This window comes from Ornithorhynchus anatinus, chromosome 17, assembly GCF_004115215.2.
Source record: "Ornithorhynchus anatinus isolate Pmale09 chromosome 17, mOrnAna1.pri.v4, whole genome shotgun sequence".
Lineage (NCBI taxonomy): Eukaryota > Metazoa > Chordata > Mammalia > Monotremata > Ornithorhynchidae > Ornithorhynchus > Ornithorhynchus anatinus.
Window position 1 is genome coordinate 1,183,297 of NC_041744.1, and position 22,717 is coordinate 1,206,013.

A 22,717-nucleotide genomic window follows, 5' to 3' on the forward strand; every position below is an offset into this window, starting at 1 on the left:
GCTCGGGTCCTGGCTGTGGAGGAGAAGGAGGAAGAGGAGAAGCTGACCTGAGTCCCCCTTGCTGTTCCACAGATGTGCAGATTAACATCAAGCGATGTCTCAGCGACGGCTGCGACACCAGAATTCATGGCCTGAGGGCTGTCGGCTTCCAGAGAATTAAGAAAGTCGGAGTGTCCGTGTCGGACGCCTCTGCCATTTGGTATTGGTCCCTGCTGACTTCGCTAGTGACGGCGTCCATGGAGACGAATCCAGTCTTCGTTCAGACCATTTTGCACAACACTCAGTACGTACCACCCGTTCCCCCTCCCTCAAGGGCCACCCTCCTTTGCGAGATTCTTCCGGCGGGTTGCAGGGCCAGGGCCAGCGGGAGCCCACTGTGCCGTGGGTGTTGGGGGAATCCCCCCCCTCAGTCCAGCGTGGCACTGGGCAGACCGGATTAGGGGATGAGCGTCGGTAGTGTCGGCCCTCTCCCACCTCTCGGGCCCTTGGCCGGAGCTGTCCGGCTGGGTCCGCTAATGTGGTCGTGGTCCTGGGCCATCCCCCGCCACTGCTGGCGGAGACGCCTCCCACGCCCTTCTGCTCACCCCCAGCTTTGTGCCAGGCCTTGGGTCACCGGCGTTCCCCTGCCTGGGAAGTCCGTGCCCTAAGACCCCCCGCCCCGCCCTGCCCTGCCCCAAGGACGTCTCCCAGGAGACGCCGTCTTATCTGAAACCCTTCCCGGGCAGTGAAAACGTATTGTCGTCTCATCCCGTTCAGCAGGGTGGAAGACGGTGAGGGACACTCGATCGCTTGCCGTTTTCTGCCACAACAAAGCCCCTGACCAATTAGAAAGTCACCCAGACCGCTAACCCTACTCTTTAATTCCCTTTTCGAGATAATTTTCCCATCAGCCAGCAAGTCTGTAGGGCCAGAATTAATTCCGGCTGTTGGGTGGATTTGGTAGGGTCTAGCCCCCTGGTTCCAACTGCCAGTTAGGTGGGATGCTGAGCAGGAGTCAGAGTTCCTTTTTTAGGAAAATCTCCCTCTTCGAGAAAGCGAAAGGAGAAGAGGGGATGGCCGTGTGCTCCGAACGTGGGGTGGAAGTGTGGAGATCTGTCTGCGGCCGTCTCTACCGACCGCCGGGGCCGTTCCTTGCTGCAGACCGGGGCCCTGGGTCTCAGCTCTGACCGTGTGTTGGGTTTCGTCTCCAGGAAGGCTTTGCAGCACATGCCTCCCCTGTCCCTGTCCCCCGGCTCTGCGGACTTTTCCAACTTCCTGTCTCCCAACGTTCTGGAAGAGGTGGACAGCTTTCTCGTCCGCATAACCAGGTGAGCTCCGGACCGGTTCGGCCCTGGCGGAATTAGGGCCCCCGGGTCCGTGTGTATCTGGAAAGCCTCAAAGGCCCCAGGGAGCACCGTCCCCGTCGCCGGTTGACCGGATGCCGAATTGGCATCTGTTACTATTTTCTTACTTACCGTTTTTCAGGCACAGTTCTAAGCGCTGGGTTAGATACAAACTAATCAGGTTGAACACATTTCCTGCCCCATGTGGGGCTCACAGTCTTAATCCCCATTTTACAGACAAGTGAACCGAGGCACAGAGCAGTGAAGTGACTGACCTGAGTCCACACAGCAGACAAGTGGTAGAGTCGGGATTAGAGCCCAGGTCCTCCGACCCCAGCCCCGAACTCTTTCCACTTTCTCCCGTCATTTCCCGGGAGCAAACGGAGAGGTGCCAGGCGGGCTCATGTCTCCGTCGGTTGGTTTCAGCTGCTGTGCCACCCCAGATGTTGAACTGACCCTGCTGGCCTTCGCCCTTGCGAGAGGGAGCATTGCAAAGGTGATGAGTTCGCTGTGCACCATCAGCGGCCACCTGGATGCCCAGTTCAAGGCGTCATCTCTCATCTCTTCCATGGCCACAGTGAGACAGAACCTGCTGTATAAATACGGTACATAGTCCCGTCCCGGGGCAGCGGTGAGACGGAGCCCGCTGGGTCAGTACGGGACACAGCCCCGCCCCGGTGCAACAGGGAGATAGAGCATGCTGGATAAATATGGTACGCAGTCTCGCACCAGGGCAAGAGGGAGACAGAACATCCTGGATAAATACAGAATAAAACCCTGTCCCGTAGCAACTGGGAGACAGAGCATGCTGGATAAATATGGTGCACAGCCCCTTCCTGGGGCAACAGGGAGACGGAGCACACTGGCTGAATACGATATCCACCCCCGCCTCGGGGCAAGAGTGAGAGCGTGCTGGGTAAATAAAGGACACGTCCCCACCCCGGGGAGATGGTGGGACAGAACCTCCCGTTTGTATATGGTACATAGTCCCTCTCTGGGGCAATGGTGAGACAGAGCATGCTGGATAAATACGGTTACCCAGCCCCATCGCTGGGCAGTGGAGAAACAGAGCCTGCTAGATAAATACATAGCCACGGCCCAGAGGCAGAACTTGCGGTGTAAATACAGTATGCAGCCCCATCCTGGGGCACGAGTGAGACGGCCCTGCTGTTTAAATGTGATACCTAGCCCTTCCCCGGGGCAACATAAGGAATGGTCGGTCTCAGAGCTGCCAGAGAGTGGGAGTCTGGAGCCAGCAACCCCCTGCCACGGGGCCCCCAGAATCCGATCTGCATCTCTGATCTGGGTTCTTTTGAGTCTGCCCCGTACACGTCCGGAGCAAGGTTTCTTCAAAGCCACGTGCCTGCTCCGCGCCTAATGGTCCCATCACAGCCGCACCTGGAACCTTGTCACGAGCTCCGGTGGGCGTGGGCAGGGCCCGGCGGACTCCGTCTCCCGTACGGCGAGCCGAGCCGCCCCGTTTAGCTGCTGACGGAGGGATCCGGTTAACTTTGACCCGCTTCGTCCCGGCTGGGGTGCGGGGCGTCGGGTTGTGCTAGAGGAGACCGAGCCGGGTCCCCCTCGGCCCCCGTCGCTCGGATACACGCCGCCTCTCTAACACGCCGTCCCCCTGACTCACCAGGCAAGCCTCTTCAGCTCACCCTGCAGGCGTGTGACGTCAAGGGGAAGGAAGACAAGTCAGGGCCCGAGAACCTGCTGGCCGAGCCGTGGACCGGGGACGGTGAGTGGCCGGGGCGTGGCCGGTGGGGGTCGTCCCTCCCACCCTCCACCATCGAGAAGCCCGCCCGGTGGATGCGTGGAGTGGAGGGAGCCGAGGGCCCGGCCGAGGGATGGAGAAACGGAGGAAGCGTTGGGGTATCGAGAGTGCTCCCCCCAAAGGCCCAGGAGCAACTGTTGTTGCTCCTGAGAGCCAGCCACCGCTCGGTCAACTTTCGGCCGCTCTCGTCGAACCCTCACCAGGAGGTAGGGCTGCGGAGGCGATGGCCCCGGGTGTTGGAGCACTCTGCAGGAGGCCGTAGAATCACCAGGCCACTGATCGAGCCACCGCCTAAATGGCCAGTTTCCTCACTGGATCAGGCTGGGGACACTCTAAGGTTTACCCACAAACTGCCTAATTCTTATTGTCAAGCGCTTCATCAATCGATCGGTCAGTCGATCCCAAGCTCTTACTGGTGCAGAGCACCGTTCTTGGAGCTTCGGAGGGTCCTTCAATAGAGTAGGTAGATATAATCCTCTTCCTCAAGGAAGTTACAGTCTAGAGGGGGAGACCGACATGAAAGTAAATTAATGAGAGGGGAAATAGAGGATATGCACCTGGTTACCCAATAATATGAACTAAGTGCTTTCTTTCAATGTTGGTACAAGTCGAGGTGTTGGAGTTTGCCGAACGATGGGATAGCCTACCCCCTCAGTGGCCCGGGACTGCCAGAAGAACATTGGTTCTTTCAATGTTGGCGGAGTTTGGGGCAGAGGAGACTGGTTTCTCGGCAAGACAGTAGCCGGCAGATGCCAACTGTGCTTGGAATAGGGTGCCCACATTTCCCCTCCACCTTTACCTCCCTCTGGGCTCTCTGACACGGTGCCCTAGTGGGATTGGGATTCCCTCTCTGTCGGTCCCTCTGAGCTCAACCTTGTCCCCTTTTCCCTTCCTCCTCTTCCAGGCTTCCTCACCGAGACAGGGAAGACCAGAGCGAGCGCCATTTTTTCTACGGGAACGGGGTCCCCGTTCCAGGTCACCCAGATCAGAATCAAGGTAAGGTCCCCTCCGCCCCGTCCCCGCACAGCACCAGATCGTGGACTTGCTGTGGACATGAAGGCTGTTTTTCGGAAAAGGAACTCCTGCTGTCGGCGAAGAGCCTTCTTAGGGCTACGCCTGTTCCTCTTCTACGGAAACTGACCCAGGGGCCTGATGGCCAAGAGACCAGCCAGCTCAGTTGGCCCCAGCTTTGGTTCTAGCCCGCTGGGTTCTGTTCTCGGTCCTCATGGCCACCCGGCCCCCTCTCGCTCCCTTACCAGGTCCGGAGAGGTGGCATCGGGGCCCAGTGTGGCCTGGTTTTCGCCTACAACTGCCCGGCTGAAAGATTCCACGCAGAGGAGCACTTTAAAAGATTTGCAAAATACGACACGTGGAAGCTTCACCAATTCAGGCAGTTCCTTAAAGATAGGTAAGCAGGCGGGGAAACGCCAGGGTCTGGTAGGACATCCCGGGAGAAACCCAGGGGTCGCGACTGCCAGGTAAGCGCCCGGGTTTCCCTACCCCGAGATTCGGATTCCTGCCACGCTGCTTGCATCACACCTGTCGCCCCAGTGAGCGGGGAAGGCGAAAGGAAGACGCTCCCGGGGCCAGGATCGGCCTCGGGCTCCCGAGCGGCTCGGTGATCCCAGGTGCTCCCGGCTCCGTCTGTCCAGCAGGTCCGGCGGCCTCTCCGAGCTGGGGGAGGATGAGCCCGTGGGCTGGTTTGAGCTGGAGGAAGAGTGGGACGAAGTGGATGCCAAGATGCAACAGTGCCGGATTGCCAAAGTAAGGTCCGGCGGCGGGTGGCAGGGAGGGCCGAAGGGCGGCCCGTCCCGGGAGGTCGACGATGATTATCTTGCCTTCCCTGAGGAGTTTGAAGGATCAGCCTACCTCTCCCTCTGTCCCTAAAAAGTGTGAATAGTTATAGTAATAGTATTTATTGAGCACTCCCTGTGTGCAGAGCACTGGGAGAGAATCCCCGGATGGGAAGCAGAGACGGTCCCTAGCCCTTGACGCGGGGAATAAAAGTGTGTTGGGAGTAATATTCAGAATGGCCCTTGACACTAGAGCTTCAAAAAGTAGGCAAGAGGTCAAACGGGATGGTTTCCTGATAGTCTAACATTTTAACAATCTCTTTCCCACCCCCCTAGAGACTGTAAGTTCATTTTGGGCAGGGAATGTGCCTGCGAATTCTGTTGTTTTCTCCCAGAGGCTTAGTACAGTGATCTCACACAGAGTAAGCATTCAATATATACCATTGATTGCTGAGGCATCAGCTCCTTGAGGGCAGGGGTCTTCCAGTGCCAAGCTCTGAGCGCGGCACCGGCCTAGTTGGCTCCGATTGGCGGACCGAGCGGTTCGCGTGGCACTGGACTGGACCTAGCCCGTCAGCGCCCCTGAACCCAGGGCTCGGTGTCTCGCGGTCGGAGCCCAGCTCCACGAGGAATCTCCCCAACCCCGTCGAGTATTTTCCCTCGGGCAGCTTTTTCGGCTCGGCCATACATCCAGCTGAGCCGAGTTTTGAGGCCAGAACACGAGGAAGGAGACGACCGGCGCCCCGTGACCTCCCGGCTGCCTCGCTGCGATCCTGACTACCACGGTCCTCTTCTCCTCTCCTCCCCGCAGTACCTGATGGTGAAGTTCCTGTGTCCCCGGCAAGAGAACGCCGAGCGGCTAGGGGTACAGGGCCTGAGCCTCTTCGGATACCTTCGGCCCGAGACACTGGAGCCAGAACCAGGTGCCAACTGTGCCCACTGCAGACAGGACGGAGAGGGCACGGTCTGCGGAGCGACGCTACTCCTGAAGACGCTTTGTTTCGTCCAGCAGCTGGCCCAGGACCTGGTGAGCGCCCGCCGCCCAGGCCGGGGCTGGCCGGGGGAGGCAACCCCCGGCGTCAACGCCACCCGTGCGGGCCCTCAGGCCGGGCAGCAAGCGGGCAGGGCTGAGGTGTGCGGTGTGGTGCTAACTGTGGGGATCGCATTTGGTTGTCCCCTCCCGGCATCCTCGGCGAAAAGGAACGTGGTTCTGCCAGATAGCCTGGCCCGACCCGGGGATGGAGGCGGGGAGCGTGGCGTAGGGCCTTGGGCCGGGGCCTGGTTTTTACCTCCGGGTCCGGGATCCTTTTGGAAGCCCCTTTTTCTGCTGTCACTTCTCTGGTCTGCTCTTTCAGGTGCAGCAGAAAGAGCGGGGCTTAAAATACAGGTCGTTCCTGGACTTCTCGGGCCTCGATTGGCAACTCTTCTGGGATTTCTACAAGGCGTTAAAGGAAAAGTAGGTCAGAGTTTGTCACATTTCAGGGCCAAAGGCGGAGCCCGGCATTCTGCTGTCCTCCCTGGGTCCGGCCCTCTGCCGCCTTTACTCCGACCCTTCCTTTCCTGTGCCCTCACACTATCCTCGGGGGTGCCACCCTCGGGGGCGGAGAAGGGCCACCGAGAACAGAGGCCCTGGGCCTTGGGGCTCCCCTCCCCCCCGACTCCTCCTGCAGTGCTGTTCTGCTGGCCCCAAATGCCCCCGGGTCCAGGGACTCCAGGGTTCTCCTGGGGTGTCTGCGAGCAGGTCTACGACCTCCCTAAGTAGACCCCTCCCTCCCGACCCCCCATGCATTTCTCCCCAATTCCCCACTGCCCCAGGATCGGCCCTGCCCCAAGTGCTGAAATGGCGGTTCCTCTCACCCTATTAGATCGGGAGCCCCTCGAGTGCTTAGTCCGCCGACTACTTTGGGAACGCTCCCCGAGGTCCCGGCACGGTGCTCGGCAGATGGTAGTGCTCAGGCGGTGAGACTGTCGGTGCCGTGGCCCAAGCCTGGAGGGGGAGTTAGGTCCCTCTGTCCTCGACATCGCGGGGGAGTCCCGGGCCTCTCGGCCTCACGCCCGCCTTTTGCCGTTGTCCGCAGCCCCCGGGAAGAGTGCGCCTCTGCCCAGACGGTGCTCCTGCAGCTTCTCCAGAGCTGCTTCTCGGTGCTCACGGGCGACTCCCAGACCACCGGAGCTCAGGCGCAGGGAGCCGCAGCTTCGAGCGAAAAGTCGGACGGAGCCCAAGCCGCCCAGGAGCTCTACAGGCATCTGTGCGGAGGTGGTTTTCCGTTTAACTCCCGTCCGCCGGCCCCGGGTGTGAGGGCCTCGCCTTTTCGGGGCTTCGCGGGGAGACCGGTGCAGAGAGGCAGGGAAGGAGGGGAAGATTTAGGAGAAGGAGGGGGAGAGGGAAAAAGGGACAGGAAGCTCTGGGATGGTGGGAGAAGTGGAGTGGCCTGGTGGGAAGAGCCCAGTCCTGGGAGTTAGGAGTCCGGGGATCTAATCCCGGCTCTGCCACTTCCTTGCTGGATGACCTTGGGCAAGTCGCTTCACTTCTCTGGGCTTTAGTTTCCTCATCTGTAAAATGGGGATAATAATAGTCACGATTATGGTACTGGTTTAGCGCTTGCTAGGTGCCAAGCACCGTACTGAGCGCTGCGTGGATACGGCAGATCGGGTTGGACACAGTCCGTGTCCCACTTGGGGCTCACGGTCTCCATCCCCATTTTACAGATGAGGTAACTGAGGCCCAGAGAAGAGAAGTGACTTGCTCAAGGTCACACAGCAGACAAGTGGAGGAGCTGGGATTAGAACCCATGACCTTCTGACTCCCAGGCCTGTGCTCGCTCCACTGCGCCATGCCCTCCCTCCCTCCCCCTTAGACTGTGAGCCCCATGGGGGATGAAGACTGAATCCGATCTGATTTATCGCCTCAACCTCCATGCTTAGCCCAGTGCGTGGCACATAGTAAGCACTTAACCAATGTAACCGTCGTCCTCGTTTTTACTCGATGTAGTCAGCTAGGGCAGCGGAAGCAGCTTTTCTTTTCCCACCTGGCTGCTGTTTCAGATCACCCCGTAGGGGTGCACGATTGATCCCTGATGGACAAGCTTCTCCCCGGCCCGTTCCCGCCCTCACTGAGAATCAGACGCCTGTGTCCGGGGTCCCAAAGGGCAGCCTGGGAGCAGGGGATGGGCGACCGAGGCCTCCCCGCCCCGGCCCCGCGGCGGCTTCAGCCAGGGGACTGGCTACGGGCAATGGGCCGACGAGGATCAGCTCCTAAGGGAGCGAGGATGACCCCCGGATGCATTGCGCGGCGCTTGGTTCTGAGTGGACGAGCTGGCATGGACCTCTGGGTGCCCTCTGGGCGGGCGGGCCCGGGTCGAGGCCGGTGGCGAGGTTAGCGGATCTACCATGCTTTTCAAAATTGCACCAGGCGAGAGCCAGTCTGTGCCCACCGTCTGGCTTTCGGGGAAGTCCCTGCGCTTCCGGGGCTCTGGTGGGGCGGAGGGGCCGGCGACGGGGTGACTGGCCAATCACTTGCGGTCAGCGCTGCGGGTGGACCCGCTAAAATCCTTTCTCTTGCCAGTAGGGGTTAGGGTGGGCGAGTGGGTGGGCGGCGAGGGCAGGCCAGCGGGCCGGTCTCCGACAGCGCCGCGGGCAGACCGCCCCACGGCAACCGCCGAACCCCTTTCTCTCTCCCTCGTCAGTGGTGGACAGCGTGGGGGACGACCCGGCGCCGACGGAAACGCTGAGGCAAGAAATCTGGAACACCCTCCTTCACGGGGCCGCCCTCTTCTTCCCCGACCGACACGCCCGCCGCAGCCAACTCTTCGCCATGATGGTAACTCGCCCGCCACCGGCCCCGGGGCCCCCCGGGATCTCCTCCGCTTTCTCACGCTGGGCCACACTCCTTTCGCCCATGCCTCCATCTCAACTGCCCTGCCTTCCTCTGGTACTTGAGGAGTGGGCCGACCCGGTCTTCTGGCCCCCAGCATCCTGGCCCCTGGCTTCCGGACCTCCAGGCGGGACACTAACCTTAGAAGGGGAATCTCCCGAAACGTCTGAGAAGCCCCGGGACCGGTGTGATGCGGGTTGGCGGCCATCCGCCACCCAGCTTAGGCCGTGAGCCCTATGTGGGTCAGGGACTGCGTCCAACCCGGTAAACTTGTATCCACCTAGCGCTTAGAACAGAGCTTAGCACATGTTAAGCGCTTAACAGATGCATCCAAAACAGAGAAAACATCGTTTCCGACCCGTGGCTCTGTCTTTCCGGCGAAAAGCCGGCACTCCTCCCAGAGGCCCAGTCCGGCAGTTGCGAACGGGGTTGGCTCTTCTAGAACTTCCCTTAAGGCTGAATTTGCAGCGGGCTCTGAGGGCAAACTCTCCTCCGTCTCCTAGAAGGACATTACCGAACAGGAGCGCAAGCAGTCGGTGCCCCTCACCTTCAGGTCGCTGTGCACGTACTTCAGGTGAGTGCCCGGTTTCCCCCGGCAGCCGCTAAAATGTTGCGCCGTGCCGAGCCCTGGGCCCGGCGCCGAGGCGGAAGCGGGTCGAGCACGGGTCTCCGGTCCCGACGTAGCCGGTGGGGAGAACAGAGTTCTTATGCCCATTTTACAGAGGAGGAGACTGAGTCCCTGACAGGCTGAGAGACAAGCCGGGGCCAGAGCCGGTAATAGAACCCTGATCTCCTCTGGCCCTCTTTCCCCTGGGTCTCGCTAGCCCTCCTGCCTCCCATTCCTGGACTCCCCAAGGGCTTGCACCCCGGTATGGAGGGGCCCCTGCCCGCAGCCAAGGGGCGCCTTAGCCTTGGGGAACAGTTGGCACCATCTGCTGTTTTATTTAGAAGAACCGGAGGTCGACTTGTTTGTCTCTGGGCAGCGGCTCTCCCCAGAAAGCTCCCCTGATCGAATGGCTTCCCGGGGCCTTGGCAGAATGGGGCATGGGCAGAAGTTCAAATTCAGCCACCTCGAAGGAGGGGTGCCGGTGCAGGGCTGGATGGGGTTGGGTGAGCGGGCAGGGCCTCCTCACTCGGACTACTCTGACCCTCTAGTGACCGGGACCCGAGCGGCCTCCTCCTGCTGCCAGAGAAGGGCAGCGAGGCCGAACCGGACGTCGGCCAAGTGCTGGAGGTCATGGACACCTTGCAGCGGGTTGCCGCCCGGGAGGTAACCCGTGACCCGTCCGCCACGTCCCCGTCCCTCCGCGTCGACACGGGCCTATCGGCGTGGCTTCCCTTCGCCCCGGCCTGCTTTAGGGCGGCCTTGCGGATGGCACAAGGGGTTACGCCCCTCTTGGGGAGGCATACGGTTGATGAGGGCAGCAGAGTGAATTGGCGCTTGTGGTGGGACGGTAGCATAAAAGTCCGGAAAACTCCCCTACCGGGCAGACCTGGGTGAAGAGTAGACCAGGGTGGCTCACTGGGAAGTGACTCGTGAGGGGGCCCCACACCGAGAACATGTAACAGCAGGGCCTGGTGGAAAGAGCCCGGGCCTGGAGTCAGAGGACTTGGGTTCTAATCCCGGCTCCTCCAATTGCTTGCTGTGTGACTGGGCGAGTCATTTCACTTCTCTGTGCCTTCCAGCTTCATCAGATGTAAAGGGGATTCGATACCCGTTCTCCCTCCTGCTCGCACTGTTAGCCAGGGACCCCGGGGTCTCCGCAGGCTCGGGGGCGGGCAGAAAGGCAGCAATGCAACCCGGCGTCCTCGGTCATTTTGTCCGAGGTTTCGGTTTCCCCACGATGGAACCGCTGCTCTCCTCAGGGCTCTCCCCCACTCGACTAAGCTCGCTGCGGGCGGTGACCTCGCCTACCCACTCTGGGCTCTCAACCCAGCTCCGCCAAACGTCTGCCGTGTGACCTTGGGCAAGTCGCTTCAGTTCTCTGGGCCTCCGTTACCTCATCTGTAAAATGGGGATTAAGACTGAGCCCCATGTGAGAGAGGGACTGTATCCAACACGATTAACTTCCATCTACCCCAAGCACTTAGGAGAGCGGTTGGTACGTAGTAAGCACTTAACAAGTACCATAATTATTATTTAATAGCGCACTCTCCTAAGCGTTTAGTACGGGGCTGCGCGCTCCGTAAGTGCTCGGGGAAATACCGTCGATTCATCGGTTCTCCCCTTGCCGCTGCCGCCGCGCGGATCCCGTCAACCCCCGTTGTGGCCGGCGGTGGTCCGGCCCTCAGTGTGGACCTTTGCCTTGCAGTGCGAGCTGCTGCTGCAGGCCGGGGCCTCGCGGGAGAGCGGCTCCGCGCTCTCTTCCTTGTTCTGGTCCGTGCAGGGCAACCTGCTCTCCTGGTGCTACCTGCAGCTCCAGGCCAGCGACGCCGGAGCCAGGGAGCTCGCCGGCGACGTCATCCGCAAGTGTGAGTGCCCGCCCTCCTGGGGGCGGGGAGGCGGTGGGCCCGGGACCGGTTGGGGGAGGCGGGGCCGCCCCCCACTCCCATCCAGCCTTCTGGGGACGATCGGTCCCCCCGCAAACCTCCAGGCCCAAGTCTCTGAGCACGGCGGAGTTCAGGTCTCGGTTCTCGTGCGGACACTTTTTCTGATTGCGACGGTACTTAGGTAAACAGTTGGGAAGCAGCGTAGCCTAGTGGATAGGGCACAGGCCTGGGAGTCGGGACCCGAGTTCTAATGCCGGCCCCGCCACGTGTCTGCTGTATGATCTTGGGCAGGTCGCTTCACTTCTCCGGGCTTCAGTTACCTCATCTGTAAAATGGGGATTAAAACCGTGAGCCTCGTGGGACAGGGACTGTGTCCCGTCCAATTTGTTTGTATCCACCTTAAGCATTTAGTACGGTGCCTGGCACATAGTAAGCGCTTAAGAAATAACCCGTTTATTGTTACCGTTATTACTAAGCACTTACCGGGGAGACCTAAGATGATCCGATCAAACGGTTCCCCATCCCGTCTGAGAGGGAGGGAGAGCGGGGATCTGATCTCCGTTCCGCACGTGGGGAAACCGGGGCCCAGAGAGGTGAAGTGACTTGCCTGAGGTCACGCAGCAGGCCGGGTGCAGACTGGGACAGGAGGTGAAGGACTTGAGCGTGCGTGCGCTACCAGAAGCAAATCAAAGGCCCCCAAGAGGTGCGAAGAGGCCCCCTCTCTGAAACCTCCTGAAAGTGTCTGGTCTTGTTGCTTAGGGACGAGGACGTGGATCTGAGAGTTAAGGGACTTGGGTTCAAGTGCTTCACGTGCTCTCCGGGGAGCCCCACCCACTCAATTGCCCACAGGAATCCTGGCGGAAAGGAGATGTTGGCACAGTCTGAAAGTTGGGGAAGTCTGGTCCTGCTGTCATTCTGTCTGGGTGGTGGCCATCGTGCCCTCGGGCCATTCGGAGCAGGAGCGAATGTCCGTCTTAACCTCCGGGACACCACAGCGGGTCTTGCCGGGGGCCGACCCGACCTCGCGGCAGCTCGGCTCCCGACATCCGAGTGTTGGCGCTAGAACCTGACTGGCCGTGCCTCGGTCTCCCCGCCCCAGAGGTTAACGAGATTCGACCCCGAGAGTTACGAGCTGTCGGTGCGGCCCCTCCCGGGGATCGGCGCCACTTCCTGTTTCTGATTCTCTGTCTTTCCCCGTTGGTAGATGTGAGTCAGTTCCTATCCAGCGTGAGAGCGATTTTGGGGTCACTGCTGTCCCGGCACGGTGGGCAGACAGTGGTAGAGAAGCTGTGCAACTCGGTGTTCGCCATGGCGACCCGTCAGCTGGTGAGTAGCGGGAGACTGGGTGGGTGGGCAGTGGACTTGGGGTGTCACCTCTTCTGCGAGCAGAGGGGTGCGAGCTGACACCTCCTGGGGCCTGTGTCGGTGTAGGTCATCTTCCTGCTGGACTTCTACACGTTGGACATCCCGCACTGGGCCCTGTTGCAAGAATTCAGCACCTTAACGGACCTGTTGAAGAAACTGGGCAGCGAGCTGGGCGGGAGCCCACATAAGGTCCGGTCTAGATAGCGGGGGTGTCAGATGGCCATCTGCCCCCTACCGCCCTTCAGAACCTTCCCCCCCCCCCCCGCCCCCCCAGTGCGACCCCCTCCTCGCCGCTCGATCTTTTACTGGTGGCCTTTGACATCCTCCCAGGTGAACAGTGGGCCGGGGTTGCCTGCTTTAATCACCCAGAGGAGGGTGCTCCTTCCTCGGGGTGACCCACGCCCCTGGTAAGGCTGGAGTAGAATGGGTACTACGCTGCACCCTCATTCCCAGCGAGAGCTGGGTAGAGGTGAATCTGGGGTGGTCATTGTCAGGAGGCCTTGGGAAGAACCGAGTGGAAACTCTTGGGATGGAGCGCTCCCAACAGGCCCGATGTCCTCGGAGCAGAGTTTTCTGGGTGGGGAGCCCCGGTGCTTCAGTGTGGTCTGGCGGGGGGAGGGCCGCCGTGTTGGAACTGCACAAATCTGAGGCCCCCCTATCGACGTGGGTTGTCAACTGAAGGGACAGTGCCTGGATCCCAGACCCCACCCCCCCCCCCCAAAAATCCCCCCGGTACTCTGGGCCCTTATAGATGCCCCCGCACACTGGCTTTGAGTCTGTCTGTTCCATCTCTCCTTCCTGCATATCAACTCCCTCCTCCCACTGTTCCTGAGCTCCTCTCACTGGGCCTCACTCTCGACTCTCCCCATCTCCGTCCCTTCGCTCACACCATGCCCTTTGGCTGTAACTCCCCCACCACGCACATGCCCCGGATTCCTCAGGTCACTGCACTCCCGCCATCGAAGCATGCTGAAATCTCACCTCCTCCAAGAGGTCTTCCCCAGTAGATCTCTCCAGCCCCAGCCGGGTCGCCAGCAATCACTTCAAGCCCTCGGGTGGGAATCGTCCATCTGTCTGTGTTCCCTGCTCGTCCCTTTCGCCTGACCCGCTCCGGCTCGGCTACCCGTTCTATCCTGGTCCCTCTTCCTGCTCCCACTCTTCGCACGTCTCCCCGTGTCCCCCATTAGAATGGAAACTGCTCCGAGGGCGGGGGCCCTGGTCTGTACTTGGATTGAGTGCGTTCTGAAGTTCAGTCCGGTGCTTCGGTGCAACAGGTCCCCAGCACAGTGCTCTGCCCCCAGTAGGATCCCAGTAAGCCCCACCGGTCGGTTGGTTGGCCGGCCATCCCTGCCCGTGTGCGGCGGGTGAGTCCGGGCTGGCAGCGGGTCCAGAGGGAAGGACACCCCCCTACTCCCTCCCTCACCTCCGGGTGCTTCGCCTGCTCAGGTGGACCTGGAAGCGTGGCAGCAGGAGCAGCCGGTGGTGTTACGGACGTGGACGGTGGAATCGCCTCACAACTACGAGAACAACTGCCACGAGGTGTCGGTCTTCGTCAGCCCGGGGGCCACCTACTTCGAGGTGGAGTTCGACGACAAGTGCGAAACGGAAAAGAGGTGCGGCTGGTCGGGGTGACTGGGGTGGGGGGCGGTGAGGACGGGGAGAGAGGGCACGGTACGAGAGCCGGTAGGCACGTTCCCTACCCGCAACGAGCTTGCGTTTGGAAGGAAGATGGGGAGAGGAGGAGCGGGAAGGAGGGAGAGAAGGGTGTGAGGAAGGGGGAAGGCATGGAGGGGAAGGGGGAGAAAGGGTGAGCACTCTTCAAGTGCAAGCCTAGCTGGGCGCCGGACCCTCCACGCCCACCAACGGGGAGCCGCTCTCCACGAGCGTTCAGACCTCGTTACCCAGGAGGGGTGGGGCCGGCCTTGTCATCACGACTGATCACTGGACGCTGTCCCTGGGCCCCGAGCACTGAGAGCTGTGACCTCAGTGGAGCTAGTCCTCTTTTTCTTCTTTTTTTAAATGCTTACTAAGCGTCAAATACCATTCTAAGCTCTGGGGTAAGTACAGGTTAATTAGATTGGACTCAATCCTTGTCCAGCACGGACTTCCTCTTACAGTCTAAGTAAGAGGAAGAACAGATCTTTCCTCCCCATTTTACAGTTAACCGAAATACGAAAGTAAAGTGACTTACCCAAGGTCACACGGCAAGCAGCCGGCAGATCTGGGATTAGAACCCAGGTCTTGCGACTCCCAGGCCTGGACTCTGTCCAGCTAGGCCACGCTGTTGCTTCTTCCTGGGAGGACATGGGAGTTCCGTCACCCGGAGCCGGGCCCTTCCTCGGCTGGGCAGCCGGTCCGGCTCGCGGCCCAGAGAGTCGCAAATGCAGACTTGGAGGGGCCTCCCGCTGCCGAAGTAAATAATGCCCTCAGCCTATGGCACTGAAACGGGGTCTCCTCTCAGATCGTTCGTGCAGGAGATGGATTTCTTATCCTAGCGTTGTGGCGGAGTTCTTGGGGTTACTGTGAGCCAACCCGGAGCTTGGGTCCCCTGCAGGGGGCCGGCACGCGGCCTCTTTCCCTCGCTCCCGTTGAGACTCTCTGACACTTGGTCCGCTTCAAATCAGTCGGTCGTGTTTATTGAGCACTTGGTGTGGGGCACCGTACTAAGCGCTCGGGAGAGCACAATGTAACAGACACATTCCCTGCCCGCAGCGAGCCTACGGTCTAGAGAAGGAGGTGTCGGTCGGGTAGGGGTGGATGAGAGGGCGGGATGGGATCGGGCCGTTGGTTGGGGGCTGTAATTTGCTAGCCTTCTCCCGTAATCCCCAGTTGGGCTCTCTGGTTCGGGTTGTGGATGAGCTACTGTCCCCGTCTAACTGGAATATTGGGAAGCCCACCTGGGGTGCTGAGAGAGAAGCGTAAAGTAAGTGGGCTAGCACGTGTGAAAGCCCAGCAGCCGGTGGGCCCGGGGTGGGCCCCTTTTTCCGTCCGTCTCCTCCCCTTCCCCCCGCCGCACCCGGTGATGCCGGGGAGGAAGGAGATGGGAGTAACAGAAGCCAATGGCCCTACAGGTACGATTACCTGGAGTTCACCGATGCGCGAGGTGGGAAGACCCGCTACGACACAAAAGTTGGGACGGACAAGTGGCCCAAGGTGAGTGTGGTCTGCCTGTCCATCCCGTGCCGTCGGAGAGCTCTGTTTCTGCCAGAGGTCTCCCGCGTCCCCTTCTGCTCGCCCGGTGCCCCGGGCTGTCACCATCTTTCTCCCCCTTCCCCTCCATGCCTTCCCCCTTCCCCACACCCTTCTCTCCCTCCTTCCCGCTCCTCCTCTCCCCATCTTCCTACCGACTGCGAGCTTGTTGCGGGTAGAGGACGTGCCTACCGGCTCTTGTCTTGTGCTCTTTCAAACAATTAGTTCAGTCCTCTGCAGAGAGTGAACGCTCAGTAAACACCACTGAGTCACTTAGTGATTTCCCTTCGCGCCCCGCTACCCTTCCTGTCTCTCTCACTCCCGCTTCCTGCCTCCGTCTCCCCCTCTGACTTTCTCTGCATCCCTCTGTGTGTGTCGCTGTCTCTCTGCAACTCTGTCTCTGCGTGTCTCTCTGTCTTCTCCGGCGCCCGTGAACATGGCTCTCGTTTGCGAACTGAAGCCCAAAGAGGGGGCTCGGGCGGAGGTGGTGTTAGGGCTGTTGCTTTCCTGAGCGTTTCCCCACTCCGGTTCTGTCTCCCGGGTCTTCTGCCCCTCCAGCTTGCCCTCTGCTCCTGGCTCCCAGCACCCCCTCCACCCGGCCACTTCATCCGATCCGCCGGAGGCCGGGCCCGTGTCCGGTCCGCCCCGCCTCCGCCTGGGAATGCCCTCCCCTGGCCAGAGTGCAGCGGGCCACTCTCATGGGTCCGGTTGACCTGGGACCAGTCCTCGGTCCTGGAAAGGCTCTGGGGCTCCGGTGTCCTGCCGCCTCCTCCCTCCAGACCGCGGGCCCAGAGGCTCTGCGGCACCGAGGAGCCAGAAATGGGCAAGGAGCAGTTCCCGGCTCTGTTGCCGTGCCCGGAGGCAGGAGGAGGCAGGAGTCGGGAGAGGGTGTCGCCCCAGTGGTCTCCCGGTTGGAGTGGTGTTTCCCGGATTCGGGCCCGCTGTCCTCAGGTCCCCCGCCACTCCACCCCCCCCGTCCATCAGAGCAGGGAGCCTAGGGGTCCAGGGTGAGGGGCGGCCAGGCAGGAGGATCAAGGGCCAGGGGATCCTCAGAGCTTCGGGACGGATGGACCCGCGTCCCCGATGTCCAGCTCTCCTCCGGGGGCCGCGGCTTTGTCCGGCGGCTTGGCTTGTCACAGAGGGTCGTGGCAGAGGGCTGGGTGGGGGTCACAGGGTGCCGAACGCCGTGAGGGGAGAGCAGCCTCAGGCCCAGCTGTTCAGGGAAACTGACGGTCAAACTCGGGCCCGCTCTCCCTCCCCTCCCACCTCGGCCCCAACCTCCCGGGAGTCCTGGCCGTGTGATGGGTAGCCCGCCGCTGGTGGTAATAAAACTCGGACTTTAGGTTCAGGGCTTACTATGTGCCAAGCACTGTGCTGAGCACTGGGGTAGATAGAAGCAACGTAGCCTAGTGGATAGCACAGGCCTGGGAGCCAGAGGACTGGGGGTCTTATCCCAGCTCCTCCACTTGTCTGCTATGGGATCATGGGCAAGTCACTTCACTTCTGTGCCTCAGTTGCCTCTTCTGTAAAATGGGGATTAGAATTGCCAGCCCTGTGTGGGACATGGTTGCTGTCCAACCCGATTATCTTGTATCTACCCGAGTGCTTAGCACGGTGCCTGCCATACAGTAGTGCTTAATAACGATTTTCTTTGAAACAAAAAATCTATAAGATGCAGTTCCTATCTTACAAGGGGTTTTAGGGAGGGAGAACGTATTGAATACCTGTTTTACTGATGAGGAAGCTGATTGTGATTTCCTTGAGGATAGGGATCGTGTCTAATTCACTCAGTTAATCAATGGTATTTATGGAGCGCTTTCTGGGTGCAGAGCCCAGTACTTGGAAAAGTACTTGGAAAAGTGCAATACAACAGAATCTGTAGGCCCATTCCTTGCCCATCGTGACCTTAAAGTCTACAGGAGAGGCCGACGTTAAAACAGATGACGGTTAGGGAAAATAGAGTACAAGGATTTGTACGTGAGGGCTGTGGGCCTACCGACTCTATTGTACTGAACTCTCCCAAGCGCTTAGTTCAGTCCACGGTGCACAGTAATTGCTCGATAAGCAGTACCACCGATCGGCTGTTGATCGAGAAGGGAAAGAAGAGAAAGGGGAAGGCAAGCGACGGAGCCAGGAGGAGAACGCATGCTCTGCTTCTCCCATTAGGCCGCGCCGCTCCTCCCGGGTCTCCCGGCGGCCTCTCGGGTGACGGCGGGGTGCCGCTCAGCGACTGCGGGGCCGGTGATGGGGCGGGGGGGACCGTCATCTTCCTCTCGGACCCACTTGGCCCATTGAATGTTTTGTTGTCCAATAGAAAGTGACCTTTAAGGCTGGCCCCCGGCTGCAGTTTCTCTTTCACTCCGACAGCAGCAACAACGAATGGGGCTACAAGTTCTCCGTCACCGCGTTCGGCCTGCCCGACGTGGCCGTCTCCTGGGGCCTGGACCTGCAGCTCCTCATCTGCCGGCTGATGGGGCGCCTCGGCTCCCGCTGTCTGGCGCTCAGGTCCCCACCAGGTGCGCCTGCTTCCCCTGTGGGCCGGGGCTGGGGACAGCGCCGGGTGCCTTCTAGCTAATAATAATAATAATTGCGGCGTTAGTGAAGTGCTTACTGTGTGCCAGGCACTGTACCAGGCGCTGGGTGGAAATATAAGCAAATCGGGTTGGACACAGTTCCCGTCCCACTTGGGGCGCGCGGTCTTAATCCCTATTTTCCAGATGAGGGAACTGAGGCCCAGAGAAGTGAAGTGACTTGCCCAAGGTTACAAGCAGACAAGTGGCGGAGCCGAAATTAGAACCCATGACCTTCTGATGCCCAGGCTCGTGCTCTATCCGCTACGCCGGGCTGCTTCTAGCTCACGGGCTTCCAGCTTAACGGGCCCGACCTCCCTTGGGGAGAGTCCTGTAGTTCTGACCTCCCTCGGGGGCGAGTCCTACAGCCCCAGTTTCTCTCGGAGGAGAGTCCCACAACCCCAACTTACTCGAGGGGGTAATCCGGAAGTCCCAGATACAACTCAAGGGGAGAATCCTGCAGTCTCGACTTCCCCCAGGGAGAGTCCAGTAGTCTCGACCTCCCTCAGGGGAAAGTCCTGCAGCCCTGAGCTCCCTCGTGGGGAAGTCCTGCAACCCCAACCTCCCTTGGGGGAGAGTCGTACGGCCTCAGTTTCTCCTGGGGGGAGAATCCCTCAGCCCAGTTAACTCAAGGGGGGAATTCTAAAGTCTCAGCGAACTCCAGGGGACAATCCTGCAGGCTCGACTTCCCCCGGTAAGAGTCCAGTAGTCCCAACCTCTGTCGGGGGAGAGTCCTGTCACTCCGACCTCCCTTGGAGGAGAATCCAGCAGCCCCGACCTCCCTTGCGGAGACTCGGCAGTCCTGCTTTGGACCCTCTCCTCCCCGTCTGTCCCAGACAGCGGGGAACTAGGAGGGGAGTCAGGCCGGCCCTTTGAAACATCATCTCCATTCCGCCCTCGAGATGGTGGTGGCTGCATCTTCCCTGCCACCCATCGGGCGGGCGCCCTCCGGGAGCTTCGTGAACAAAGTAGGTCGTCGGATTAGCCGTCGTCCTCCCTCCGGGATCCCTTACTTTAACCCTTGCTCCGTGAACCCCCAGAGGCGCAGTGCCATCACCCGCTCGCCTTTCTTCCCTCCCTAGAGCCCGGCGGCCAGCCTGAGCCGTCCCCGGCCAAAGTGGCGGCCGTCCTCAACTCGCCCTTGTGGACGCCGGTCTTCCGTCACCGGCTGGGTGCAGAGGTGGGAGCGGACCAGCCCCCGCGGAGACTCTCGGAAAGCCAAGAGGTAGAGCGTGGCCTCGTCGGCGGGACGGGAGGCGGGGGGGAGGGCTGTGTCTGCTCTGCACCCCTCTTGGTCACGAGGGCTTGGGCATCCCCTTGGTCCCGAGGGAGGAGGCCCTGGGCCCACACCACAACTCTCCGGCGCCGGATGCCTCGGGCTGCACCCGTCCCCCCCCGAAACGCCTGGGACAACCGTCTCTGCCTTTTCCTCGCAGGCTAAGGACTTTCCCACGGACGCGTGCCGCAACTTTCTCCTACGCTTCGCAAAATCAGATCCTGCCCAGGGCTTCTGTGGGCAAAGTTCTGAGCTATTCAAAGGACTCACACAGGCATGTAAAAAACAAGCCCCAAAGACAGATATAGTTGCTGGTTCCACTGTTGATCGAGCTGTGAACTCCACATTTGCTGCTTTGGTGTATCTCACTCCAGATTTGTATGGGAAGCTACAGAAATATGGTAACTGTCCATTACAGAAGAATCTCTTTTACTGAAGACTAGTTGATAAATTGTACGAAATCCGGTCTTAGCTTGTAAAACTGTAAGGTAACTTGAGGGCTCCAGGACAACTCGAGGCGCACCTGCGGCCATTCAGGGGGCGACTGTAAATCTGACCTTCCCATTAGCTGCTGAGCGAGAAGCGTTCGCTTTCTCTAGGCTGTGGCCGCCCAAACCGCGTCCTCTGAGCCCTGCCCGATTTCTCTTTTTTGATCCTCTTGGGTTTCCCGGGCGGGGGAGACCCCAGGAGGAGCTTAAACCAGAGAGCCCCCGGAGGGGCGACCGTCAGGGAGGCCCAACCGCCGCGTGACGGCCCACCCGCCCTGCTGAGGGGAGAGATTGTTCTGTGCCGCTGGCCCCGTGGGACGGAAGTGAGAGGAACCAGGGCCACCTGAGGTGGCCTCGCTCGAGCCCGGGGAAGCCCAAAGAACCGACCGGCCCTAAAGCCCGGGAGGCTCTGTGTCGATTCAGTTCAATTCAGTTGTATTTATTGAGCGCTTACCGTGTGCAAAACACTCTACTAAACCCTTGGGAGAATACAATATTACAGTAAACTGACCCATTCCCTGCCCACACGAGTTTACAGACTAGAGATTCTCTCATTAATCCGCCTGGCTTTTGTGGAGTTAACCTCCTCTCTCCCCCACCTCGGTGGGGCCCCTCTCCAAGCCTTCCAAGACAGAATGTGGGGCTGCTGGTGGGGCGGGTGGTGTTTTTGTGGACCGTGAGCAGAGCCCGGTTACAGGCAAGATGGTGGTCCGGCCCGGTCCTCCTTCACTCGGGATTGGTGCTTTTCCTCTTGGCAGTCGTCCCCTCCTCCGGCCTCCTCCTCCCACCCCAGAGTGTTGCAGGTCACCCAGAAGCTGGCTAGGATGTGGCTCCCTGGAGTTGTGGCCCGGGGTCGCGGTGCACCCGGCGAGTCCCAGCAGGCTCGTCCAAAGCGGGCACCGGTGACAGCCTTGGTTTCACCCTCCTCCGTGTGTCAGCCCCAGGCAGTAGCGGGCAGCAGCGGGCAGTAGCGAGAGCCCCATTCTTCTGCTGACTCGACTCCAGCTTCGTCTAGTTAAGCCATCGTGCCCCCTGGAGAGCTCGGGCTGTCGGCCCCCTCCCTTCCATCCTCCCGCATACCCGGGGGTCCCCCTCGGTTTGGACCCCAGCGGGGCGGCTCTGCCCACCCCCCTTCCGTGGCCGCAAGTTGGCAGTTCACTCTCCCTGTGGCGTCTGTGGTGACGGTGAGCTGGGAGGCTCGGTGGGTCGGAGTCAGGCCTTGGCTTTCCGGGCGGCGGAACCTGGGCAACCAAGAAGGGGGGAGGGAGCTGAGAGGAGCCGGACACTGATCTGAAGTTCTCGGGGGGCTGGAAGTTAAGCGATAAGGGAACGCACCCGTGGACGGAACCGGGTCTTTGGTGGAGATGCCCAGGAATTGCCAGCTGCCTTAGAGACTTACTCGTGTGAAGGGATCGCTTCATCGATAGCATTCACCGGGCACCGCCGCAGGGTCGAGCCCTTAACCCAGCGCTCGAGGGAGTTCAACGAAAGCACGGCGCGAGGTCCCTGCCCTCATGAAGCTCCTACTTTGATGTGTCTGGGTTCGGGCCTAGAGCGGTGGAGAGGGGCCAGCGGGAGACCCTAAAGACCACTGTGGTTTTTCCTTTTCTTTAAAGCCAAAATCATGGGCAGTGTGGGGTTAGGGGCCTCAGAGAGACTAATGAACCCAAGGTCACTCTCCTCTCCTTTTCGCAGTTAACAGCGGTGGCCAGGTGCCCTTGGACGAAGACTTTACTCAGGTGTATTCACTAGCCGACGGGATTAGATTGTGGATGGTAAGACTGTTCCCTCAACGCTGACGATCTGCCGCCCTGCTCTCGAGCTCTTCGTTATCTTCTGCAGTATCTCCCTCCCTCCATCCTCTCTCCGTCCCTTCCCGCCTCTCTGGTCTTTTGGAAAGTGGTGAACTGTCAGGGTGGCCCTCCCACCGGAGGAGAGAAAGAGTTAGAGGATTCCATTTACAACCTGGTCAGTCTTCTGTAGCTGAGGCCTTGCTGGATGCAGAGCGCTGTGCCGAGCACCTGCTGGGGGCAGAGCACTGTTTTGAGTGGGCGCCTGCAAGGTGCAGAGCACTGTGTCGGGCATCCGCGATGGGCGGGATGCCCTACTGGGCACCTGGGAGGATACGAAAAGAAGTAGAAGTCTTGGCTGCTGCTCTCAAGGGGCTATCTGGTGGGGTAGGCCAGCAGATTCAGAGAGTAAGCATGCAGTGGGATCAAAAGTCCCTTTGGCCCAAGGAACTTCAGGAAAGAATAAATGGAATACGTGACGGGGGCTGATGGAGAGACCTGACCAGGGCAGTGGGGACCAGTCAGGGAAAACCTCCTCGAGGAGGTGAAACATCAGCCCCGTCCCAAAGGAGCCTCGGGTTTCCGCACCCGGCCCGTCACATCCGTCCACTTGTGGAGGCAGGGAGGTAGCACGTGTGTCAGATTGAGCGGGGGTGCTGGGAAGCAGGCGTGCAGGTCGTGGCCCCTAGTGCGGGCAGGGGTCCCAGCTGTGGTCCGGAGGCCCGCAGGACGGCCGAGCGGACGGTGGCCGCTGAGCCGTAGCCGGGGAGGAGGAGGGGTCGT

At 60.4% G+C, this 22,717-nt stretch overlaps 1 protein-coding gene across 2 annotated transcripts in view; it reads left to right on the forward strand.

Moving 5' to 3' along the window:
- The window catches only part of ZZEF1 (zinc finger ZZ-type and EF-hand domain containing 1), a 61,025-nt gene that overhangs the window by 11,347 nt on the left and 26,961 nt on the right, over nucleotides 1-22,717 (forward strand). For both annotated transcript variants that reach the window (XM_029081891.2, XM_029081892.2), the window contains exons 6-27: nucleotides 73-283; nucleotides 1,191-1,307; nucleotides 1,749-1,927; nucleotides 2,965-3,063; nucleotides 4,004-4,095; nucleotides 4,359-4,507; nucleotides 4,755-4,863; nucleotides 5,704-5,919; nucleotides 6,248-6,348; nucleotides 6,971-7,149; nucleotides 8,579-8,712; nucleotides 9,270-9,340; nucleotides 9,922-10,036; nucleotides 11,079-11,238; nucleotides 12,461-12,582; nucleotides 12,688-12,810; nucleotides 14,068-14,234; nucleotides 15,693-15,774; nucleotides 18,125-18,326; nucleotides 19,463-19,605; nucleotides 19,817-20,057; nucleotides 21,840-21,919. In XM_029081891.2, the coding sequence (XP_028937724.1) occupies nucleotides 73-283; nucleotides 1,191-1,307; nucleotides 1,749-1,927; nucleotides 2,965-3,063; nucleotides 4,004-4,095; nucleotides 4,359-4,507; nucleotides 4,755-4,863; nucleotides 5,704-5,919; nucleotides 6,248-6,348; nucleotides 6,971-7,149; nucleotides 8,579-8,712; nucleotides 9,270-9,340; nucleotides 9,922-10,036; nucleotides 11,079-11,238; nucleotides 12,461-12,582; nucleotides 12,688-12,810; nucleotides 14,068-14,234; nucleotides 15,693-15,774; nucleotides 18,125-18,326; nucleotides 19,463-19,605; nucleotides 19,817-20,057; nucleotides 21,840-21,919 (3,092 nt within the window). The remainder of the gene's footprint in view (nucleotides 1-72; nucleotides 284-1,190; nucleotides 1,308-1,748; nucleotides 1,928-2,964; nucleotides 3,064-4,003; nucleotides 4,096-4,358; nucleotides 4,508-4,754; nucleotides 4,864-5,703; nucleotides 5,920-6,247; nucleotides 6,349-6,970; nucleotides 7,150-8,578; nucleotides 8,713-9,269; nucleotides 9,341-9,921; nucleotides 10,037-11,078; nucleotides 11,239-12,460; nucleotides 12,583-12,687; nucleotides 12,811-14,067; nucleotides 14,235-15,692; nucleotides 15,775-18,124; nucleotides 18,327-19,462; nucleotides 19,606-19,816; nucleotides 20,058-21,839; nucleotides 21,920-22,717) is intronic.